At 38.7% G+C, this 10,270-nt stretch overlaps 1 protein-coding gene across 1 annotated transcript; it reads right to left on the reverse strand.

The window, feature by feature from the left end:
• Positions 1-5,311: 5,311 nt before the first annotated feature.
• On the reverse strand, positions 5,312-7,427 carry LOC117920579. The gene is made up of 4 exons (XM_034838188.1): positions 7,072-7,427; positions 6,612-6,897; positions 5,863-5,927; positions 5,312-5,537 (listed from the first exon to the last, which is right to left on the reverse strand). Exons 1-4 carry the CDS (start codon positions 7,425-7,427, stop codon positions 5,312-5,314), a joined length of 933 nt encoding a protein of 310 aa, XP_034694079.1.
• Positions 7,428-10,270: the final 2,843 nt, after the last annotated feature.

The raw sequence follows: 10,270 nt of genomic DNA on the forward strand, positions 1-10,270 counted from the left end.
AGGCTCTAAATTGAGAGTCAATCAGGATGCTTTTTGGCTCGTGGTGTTAAGTCAAGGCCACTCACAGGTGGCTAGATTAATGAAAATGAAACATCTCAGTGATGTGAAGGATAAGAACGACTCTAGGTTGTGAGCTTAAGGCTCGGAGTGCCATGAATGACTCTGGGTCATGATGCAATGAGTAACTCAAGGTTACAATGAATAACTCAGGGCTATGAGCTCCAGCCTTTATAACTGATTGGCTAAAAAGAGAATATGATACGTAAACTCCAGGTCATACCACTCATGGGCGACCAGATGATGAAGGTTGGAAAGACTTTGGGTTTTAAATAAGAAAAACAACTCTAGGTCGTGAGCTCATGGCTCTAAACGGAAATAATGACTCTAGGTCATGAATGAGAAAAACAACTCTGTGTCATGAGATTAGGGCTTTAAATGGAAAGAAATGACTTTGGGTTACAAATGAGAAAAACGACTCTGGGTCGTGAGCTTAGGGCTCTAAATGGAAAAGAAATGACTTTGGGTCATAAATGAGGAAAAAAAAACGACTTTGGGTCATAAGTGAGAAAAATGACTATGGGTCGTGAGCTCAAGGCTCTAAATGGAAAAGAAATGACTTTGGTTCATAAATGAGAAAAACGACTCAAGTCGTGAGCTCATGGCTCTAAATGAAAAAGAAATGACTCTGGGTCGTGAGCTTAGGGCTCTAAATGGGAAAGAAATGACTCTAGGTCATAAATGAGAAAAACGAATCTAGGTCATGAGCTCAGGGCTCTAAATGGAAAATAAATGATCCTAGTCATAAATGAGAAAAAATGACTCTGGGTCGTGAGCTCACGACTCTAAATGGAAAAGAAATTACTCTGGGTCATAAATGAGAAAAATAACTCTAGGTTGTGAGCTTAAGGCTCTAAATGGAAAATATGAGTCTCGGTCATAAATAAGAAAAACGACTTTAGGTCGTGAGTTCAAGGCTCTAAATGGAAAAGAAATGACTCTGGGTCATAAATGAGAAAAATGACTCTGAGTCATAAGCTCAAGGCTTTAAATGGAAAAAAATGACTATGGGTCATAAATAAGAAAAATGACTCTAGGTTGTAAGCTCAGGGCTCTAAATGCTAAGAATGACTCTAGGTCATAAATAAGAAGAACAACTTTGGGTTGTGAGCTTAGGACTCTAAATGCTAAAAGATGACTCTAGGTCATAAACAAGAAAAACGACTCTGGATCTTGAGTTCATGGCTCTAAATGGAAAAGAAATTACTATGGATCATAAATGAGAAAAACGACTCTGGGTCATGAGCTCAAGGCTCTAAATGGAAAAGAAATGACTTTGGGTCATAAATAAGAAAAATGACTCTAGGTCGTGAACTCGAGGCTCTAAATGGAAATAATGACTCTGGGTCATAAATGAGAAGAACGACTCTAGGTCATGAGCTCAGGGCTCTAAATGGAAAAGAAATTACTCTGGGTCATAAATGAGAAAAACGACTCTGGGTCGTGAGCTCAGGGCTCTAAATGGAAAAGAAATGATTTTGGGTCATAAACAAGAAAAACGACTCTGGGTCGTGAGCTCAGGGTTCTAAACATTTAAAGTGAAGAAGATGACTTTGAATGTTAAACTAAAAGAAAATGACAACTCTAAATGCTGGCAATGTGGCTTTGAACGCCGAACTAAAAGAAAATGGTGGCTTTGAATGCCAGACTGACTAATGGCTCTAAATGCCAAACTGGAGAACGATGGCTCTGAATGCCAAACTGTGGAGAAATGGTGGCTCTGAATGTCGAACTGAAGACATGGCTCTGAACGCCAAATTGCGAGGGAATGATGAGTGGGAATATGCCCCAGTGTGGCGTGCCGCCACAACTCTCGATCCACAAATCATAAAGCCTGAAGAAGTATCATAATAATTTGGATGTCTCTAACTCAAGATACTCTGCTAGATGAGCCTATCGTCGTCTCAAAGGAACGACCCACTAGGGAGTCTCAAGAAAAATAGTCCACTAGGGAAGCTATCACCATGTCAACATAACAATCTACTGAAGAGTCATAGGTACTGAAAAGGTCAAAACTCAAAATTTAGGCTCTTTTGAAGGCTCATCTCGACATAAATCATCGATACTATGACCAGTAATGAGAATAACTATCCCTCAACTGAATAAAGAAAATGGTAACAGCTCCGTGAGAAGATGATCATCTCCAAAATAGAAAAGGGGAAATATGCCCCAGTATAGTAACCGACGCATCCGCCTATGTAGATAACCAAGGAAAATATGCCCCAGTATAGTAACTAGTACATCTGATCCATCCTGATAACTCGAGAATAACTCAATGGGGATGTATAAAAGATCTGACATGTACTCCACTAAAATGATGATAAGGGAGTCTATGCACCTAAGATAACTCCATCACAGAATCACGACAATATTAGAAAGTATGAGTTTGACTGAATGGCTCAAGAAAGGCTCCACAAGGGAATCATCGTAAAATAAAAGCAGATCATCAACTCGACATGTATCTCATAAATGGGGATGATTATGAAAATCAATGGAGATTTACAAATCTCAACCAAAACGGAAATATGCCCCAATGTGGCATCAGATGTGTGGTAGGTCAGAAAATCAGATGACACCAAATCATCCATCACCAAGTGTGTAATCCTAATCATCCATTTCCACAGCTGAATTGGATCCACAAATCAAATAAGCGTCTCTCAAAAGAAGAAGCATGATGATATCTAAATGCCGAAAAGTGTGAGCCTAACTAAATGGCCCAAGAAAGACTCCACTAGGGGATCATGATAAGATAACAATAGACTATCAACTCGACATGCATCTCATGAGTGATGAGGATCATGTGACTCCATGAAGATCTACAAACCCCAACTGAAAGGGAAATATGCCCCAATATGGCATCAGTTGCATGATAGGTCGGAAAATCAAATGACATCAAATCATCCATCATCAAATGTGTAATCCTAGTCATCCACGTCCATAACTGAATCGGACCCACATATGAAGAAGGTGTATCCCAAAAGGAAAAGCATGATGACATCCAAATGCCAAAAAGTGTGGGTTAGATTGAAATGGCTTGAGAGAGGCTCCATTGGAGGATCATGATAAGATAACAAACAGGTCATCGTCCAGGTGTGTATCTCGTAAGTGAGGATGAGCATGCAACTCCATGAAGATCTATAACCAAAATGGAAATATGCCCCAGTATGGCATCGAATGTGCGGTAAGTCAAAAAATCAGATAACATCAAATCATCCATCATCAAATGTGTAATCTCAGTCATCCAAATCCATAGCTAAATCAGATCCACAAATCAAATAGGCGTATCCCATAATAAGAAGCATGATGACATCCAAATGCCGAAAAGTGTAGGCCTGACTGGATGGCTCAAGAAAGACTCCACTGAGGGATCATGATAAGATATCAATAGACTATCAGCTCAACATACATCTCATGAGTGATGAGGATCATGTGACTCCATGAAGATCTACAAATCTCAACCAAAAGAGAAATATGCCCCAGTATGGCATCAAATGTATGGTAGATTGGAAAATCAGACAACCACAAATTATCCATCATCAAATACGTGATCCCAATCATCCAAATCCATAATTGAAATGGGTCCAAACATCAAAGAGGTGTCTCCCAGAAGAAGAAGCATGATGATATCTAAATATCAACCAAATCTCAAACACCTGTCCAAGTAAGGGCTGTCAAATACGACATCTGATTCCATGGCCTTAGGGTGGTCTTAAGACACGAGACGTAATGTAGGCTAGGGTGATAAGGTAATAGAAATTAAGGGAAACTAGGCCCAAATACCCAATGATAAAAAATCATGCCCTTATGTATAAAATGAACATGTATAGAAAAGCTTGTAAGCCATGGACCTGAGGGTGTCCAATGTGAATATAATATCAATAATGAGACGATAAAGTAAAACAAACTGATAATGAGATGTGTAAGAATGATGTAAGAGAAATATCAAACCTAGAATAAGTCAGTGTATAAAAAGAACAAGGGAGTGAAGCGAATGGGATGAATCACAAGCAATGACAAGGATGATATCGAAACAATGAATATACGAAGAAAAGTGATGATCAACTCAAATCAAGCATGGAGTGAAGTCACATCAATAATGAATGTAATGATGAAAATGACAATGACCTAAAGCTCATAGGAGAAGGTCACTCATCTTACTCTCAAAGAGATATGAAAAAGTGAATACAAAGAAAAGAAGATCTCAGAAAGCTCACATACGAACTCTCACCAACAATTATACTCGATAAAGTGACCCTCGAATATCAATATACACACCCAACGATGGATAATACTATGCACATACACATGTGCTTGTTTTTTTTCTTTTTTTTCTTTTTTTTCATTCATTTTTTTTTTACATAAATACAAATGCACATACCTTGAACATAAACAAATAAACCCCAAAGATGATATCAATAATGGATAGACACACTCTTAAGTGCTAAAGTAACAAACTCTCTCTAACGAGATGACCTTCTCAAACTAAGGATCTCTGAATTAGTGTTCATGTGATAGATAGTGGAAATGATGTGACTATCCTCCATGTAATGAACTCAAGAGGATAACCACTCAAGGTGGAGAGAATATGAAGCAAAACAAGTAGCAGATAGAATAAAGAAAAATAGATGAAAAACAAAACCAGTGGGATGTGATGAAATGCGGTAGTGTGATGGTAGGAAAAATAATGAGAGAAAGATGCACCCGTAGGCCCAAAGCTCATGAAACTCCTAAATGAAGCATGCATACACCAAAGGGCCCCTATCCCGGTGTAGAAATATAAGTAAGGCAATAAGAAAGAAAGACTCTAATGCACATGCGAAGCTCAATGGGCTAGCAATGGTTTGCATGTCAAAAGGGAATAACAAGGTATATGGCTAACCGAAACGATAGTTACCTATCCTGCGACCATGGTCTCAAACATAATACTTCTTCAGCTGATCTACATTAGTTGGCTCTTAGAATTAGTTTCCATCTAGATCCATCAACCATGCAGCGCCCTATGGGGCCAGCTCCCTAATGAAATAAGGTCGTTCCAATTGGGTCTGAACTTTCCTCTAAGATCTCTGACCAATCCCTTGATGACCTTCAAAACCAAGTCACCTCCTTGTAGCAATCTAGGCTTGACCAGCTTTTTGAATGCACAAGCCATCTTCCTCTGATAGGCACGAACATGGTCTATTGTCGTCAATCTCCTCTCATCTAAGAGATTAAGCTGGTTTAATCGAGCCTAGGCCCAATCTATCTCTGAAATCTGTTACTCCAATGCTACCCTCAATGAACCCATCTCTATCTCAACTAGTAGCACTGCCTCCATACCATACACTAAGGAGTAAAGTCTTGTAGAGGTGCGAAAAGAAGTCCGATAAGCCCACAATGCAAATAGAAGCTTCTCTGGCCAATCCCGAGAAGCCTCAATCATCCTTCGCGAGATCTTCTTAATATTCTTATTCGCAGCCTCTACCGCTCCGTTAGTCTGTGGCCTGTACACAGACAATCTATAATGTTGGATACCATATCTTTGTAATGAAGTGTCAACATCTACTCTGAAATGTACTTCTCTATCCAAAATAAACTCATGATGAACTCCATAGCAACAGATAATATGTGATATGATGAAACTAGCCACCCTAGATTATGTCAATCTCGCATATGAAGAAGCCTTCACCCACTTGGTGAAATAATCGATGGCGACCAAGATGAACTCATGACCACTGGAAGACTTCGACGAATCTTCCCAATAATATCTATACCCCATACTGAAAATGGTCATGGCGAAGTCAGCGCATGTAACTCTGAAGAAGGTACTTGAATAAGGTTCCCATGAATATGGCACTCTGGACATCTCTAAACAAACTGGCAACAATCCGTCTCTATAGTCAACCAGAAATACTCAGTTCTCATGATCTTACAAGCTAACATATGTCATCCCATATATGGTCCACAGACTCCAGCATGAACGTCTCTTATCACTCGATCGGCAGAGGCGCGATCTAAGCACAATAGTAACATTCAATCAGTTGATCGTTTGTACAATGTCTCCCCACATATCACAAATCGGGTGGCTAACCGTCTCAATTATCTCTTATCCTTAGTCGTGGCGACCTCAGGATATACGCCAAGTCTTAGAAATTGATATATGTCATGGTACCAAGACAAACCATCATCTAACTCTGCCTCATCGATTAAGCAACAATAGATAGGAACTGACCTCGACTCAATCAATAAAGAGCGAACAACGGTATCAGTAGGAATATCAATCATGGAAGCTAAAGTAGCTAAGGCATCAGCAAACTGGTTCTACACTCAGGCAGATGTGTATAACTCAAATCATCAAATCTCCCAACCAGCAGCTCTAAGTATGCATGGTAAGGTCTAAGCTTCACATCTCTAGTCTTCCAATGGCCCTGAATCTATCTTAATACTATATTAAAGTCACCAAACACCTTCATCTGTCTAATCTCGAGCTCAATAGCTGTCTCTAATCCCAATATACAAGCCTCATACTCAACAATATTGTTCGTGGCAGGGTGTCAATCAGAAAATGTCAAACGAACAGATCTAGGAATATGGTCACCATGAGAGGATATCAATAGAACACCTATCCCATATCCAGAATGGTTGACCATACCATCAAAGTACATGCGCCAACCAGACAAACTAGTCACTATAGCGAAATCCTCATCTGGAAAGTCATCATCAATAGCTCTACCATCAGAAACTGGTAATGAGGCTAAGTGATCTGCAACAATGCTCCTTCTGATAGACTTCTGAGTGACATAATGAATAACGAACTCAGTTAGGAGTACCAACCATCTCATGAGTCGATCAATCAAAGCAGGCCTATCAAACAAATATCTTAGAGGATCTAAATGAGATATCAAGTGCACTTAATACTCCGTCATGTAATGTCTTAATCTCCGAGTAGCTAAAACCAATGCCAAGCAGAAACGCTTAATCATGACATATCTCGTCTCATAATCAAGCATCCTCTTACTCAAATAATAAATATCTCACTCCTTTCCAGAATCATCGAGCTGAGCTAACATGCATCCCAAGGCTATGTCTGAGACTGACAAGTGTAGGAGTAAGGGACGACCTAGTGTAGGAGGCACTAGAACTAAATGTGACAACAAATACTCTCTGCTCCTCTCGAATGCACACTGACACTGATCATCCCAAACAGTAGGCTGACTTTTCCTTAAAAGTCGAAAAATGGGCTCGCAAATATCTGTCAATCTGGCGATAAATCTACTGATGAACTGAAGTCTACCCAAGAAACCTCTGATCTTTCTCTCAGTCCTCGACGCATACATGTTAAGGATGACTCTAATCTTATTTGGATCTGTCTCTATGTCTCTCTCATTGACCATGTATCCCAACAGTTTCCTAGAAGTCACTCCAAAAGTGCACTTCTTGGGATTTAGTCTCAATCTGAACCGTCTGATCCTCTCAAAGAATCTTTCTAAAGCTGCTAGGTGATCTACTATATTTTAGGATTTCACTATCATGTTGTCTACATAGACCTCGACATCCTGATGCATCATGTCATGGAAAATGGTAGTCGTTGCTCTCTAGTAGGTTAGTTCATGCATTCTTCAAACCAAACGACATCACTCTGTAGCAGTAAGTACCCCACTCAGTAATGAAAAATGTCTTCTCCATGTCCTTTTGAGCCATCATGATTACTACTCAAAAAGAGCATATTTTAGATAATAATTCTCATGAGTTTCATGTCTTTTGAGTAGTAATTATGCCTAAAACACTCAATTAACATGTTGTTGCCCTTGCAAGAGTTACTAACAAGTTTTATGGAGTTTTGGAGTCATTTCAAGGTATGTTTTTGATAAATTTGTGACAAAAGAGATAAATCAAATTGAAGAAAACAAATAAAGTTGATGATGATCCAAATGCATAATGAAAGAAGCAATGAAATGCACTTGGATCAAGCTTTGGAGCTTAATTGAAGGTGATGGAGATGGATTAAACATGAAGAAATGAGAAAAGTTGTAAAGAGGAGCCGGAATAGCATAATTGTCGGTTTCGCATGACCATGCGAAATTTTCGCACAGTCATGCGAAATGAGACAGAAAGGAGGTGGCTGCAGCATAAAGGGAAATTTTGAGGAAGTGATTTCGCATGACCATGCGAAATTTTCGCACAGTCATGCGAAACGCTCCAGAAGAACGAAATTAAAGCTTTTGGATTCTCCACTTCGCACCATCATGCGAGATTGCTAGGGCTCGTGGGAAAGTGCATTCTCTCCAGATTCCTTGATGAAGAAGCATCTAGAAGACCTCTAAAATGTTGCCAAGTGTCCTTTTTACCTTGGCCTATAAATAGAAACGAGATGGACTCATTTAAGAATTCTAACTTTTGATACATTTTCTAATTGTAGAACTTTTTAGATTTCTTTTCTCTATATAATTCTCTACTTTCCTTCATTTTCTCTCATTTTCTCGGTAGCCAAACATGTCTTGTGAGATCAAATCTCCAAGCATGAGTGGCTAAATCTCGTTTTTCTTGGAGGAAGGAAGATCTAAAGGCAAGATCTATGGTGAATTAGAGAATTGAGCTTGATTTGCAAAGGTAATTTGATCCAATTGATTGATTAATTGAAATTTGGGGATTTTTCTCTTCAAATTATCTTGGATGATTACTACAATGCAAGCTAGGTAGATTCATCAAATTCTTAATGCTAGATTTGATGAGATTGAATAGTTGTATTGTGTGAATCATTGGAAGATAGTTTAAGATGAATTGAATTTATGATTCAAATTGATCTCTTGGATTAGATTACCTAATTTTAAGAGAAATTAGATCTAGATCTAAAGCTAAATCAAAAATCGGTTTAGATGAAAATTTAGGTTTTCAATCTAACTTGATGAAAATTAGATCTCAACACCTATTCACCATGGAAATTGCTCTCTAGAAAATCCTAACTCCGAGAATCTCACATCTTATTAATTTTCTTCTCTTTTACACTTCATTTTCAATTCAATTTGAGTACATTGCTATCTTGAGATTTTATCATGCAATTTCAAGTAAATTTCATTTGTTCACCATCATTTCTTATCATCTCGTTCAAGCCTTAATTACCAAGAATAATCCATCCTTGTGGACGATACCTAAAAACCACTATACTACAGTAGTTTGTACTAAAACCACTTTTTGATCGGGTACAAATTGCTATAGAATAGTGAATTAGGTTATAAATTTTGTTTTGATCCAACAAACGACAAAATCCGAGCGATCACATCAAAAACTAACTGTACCTAGAAAACCCATCCATAAAAGATAACATCGAATGACCTACTATACTATCGACTAGCATGTCTATGTATGGGAAAGGAAAATCATCTTTGGGACTGGCCTTGTTGAGATCTCGAAAATCAATGCAGACTCTCACCTTGCCATCCTTTTTAAGAATAGGGATGACATTGGCCAACCACTCAGGATACTTAACCACTGATAAGAATCTCATACTGACCTGCTTTTGAATCTCCTCTTTCACCTGCAAACTCTAACGAGGATGTAATCGTCTCAACTTCTGCTTAACCGATTTGACATGAGGCAGAAGTGGCAAGTGATGTTGGACTATAGATGGATCAAGGTCCGACATGTCCTCATAAGATCATGCAAAAACATCAAAATATGATCTAAGCAACTAGGCGAGGCTATCCCTCTCATCTGTAGACAAATATAATCCAATCCTCAACTCCCTAGGCTAGTATGTTGTACCAAAATCAACAATCTCAGCATCTCCTATGGTAAGTGAAACTCTCTAATCACTAGGACTCAAATCAGAAGCAGAAGAAGAGTCTTCATCTGAATCGTGTTGTATAATCTCATCATCTATATAAAATATATGTGATGTGGGTGAATGAGGTGCAGATAAAGTGATGTCACAAGAGACAGACAAATACTAAAAATGACTTATATCCATATATGAAGAAATAGTTAGTACATCATCAGAACGTGAGATAAATCCCGACAGTACATCAAAAGAAAGTGGTGGGTCCACATGCTCAGACTCTACCACAACTGGGCTAGTAACACCCACAAATACATCATCATCAGGAGCAACAATAGTAAGCAGCCCAAGAGCAGAGACAAACTGTACATCCTCAACTATCTCGATAGCAAGTACCCTAAACAAATCGAGTGGAGAAGTAGTCGTTGGATGAACATCATCGGTAATCTGACTCATGTCTAC

This window comes from Vitis riparia, chromosome 8 (genome assembly GCF_004353265.1).
Source record: "Vitis riparia cultivar Riparia Gloire de Montpellier isolate 1030 chromosome 8, EGFV_Vit.rip_1.0, whole genome shotgun sequence".
Lineage (NCBI taxonomy): Eukaryota > Viridiplantae > Streptophyta > Magnoliopsida > Vitales > Vitaceae > Vitis > Vitis riparia.

Coding starts and splice junctions, on each gene's coding strand:
- LOC117920579 (XM_034838188.1), bottom strand. CDS start 7,427: ATGGTCAATGAGAGAGACATAGAGACAGATCCAAATAAGATTAGAGTC. Junction 6,898..7,071: donor CTCGATGATTCTGGAAAGGA/GTGAGATATTTA, acceptor TTTGTTTGATAG/GCCTGCTTTGATTGATCGAC. Junction 5,928..6,611: donor GTGACCATATTCCTAGATCT/GTTCGTTTGACA, acceptor GGTTGACTATAG/AGACGGATTGTTGCCAGTTT.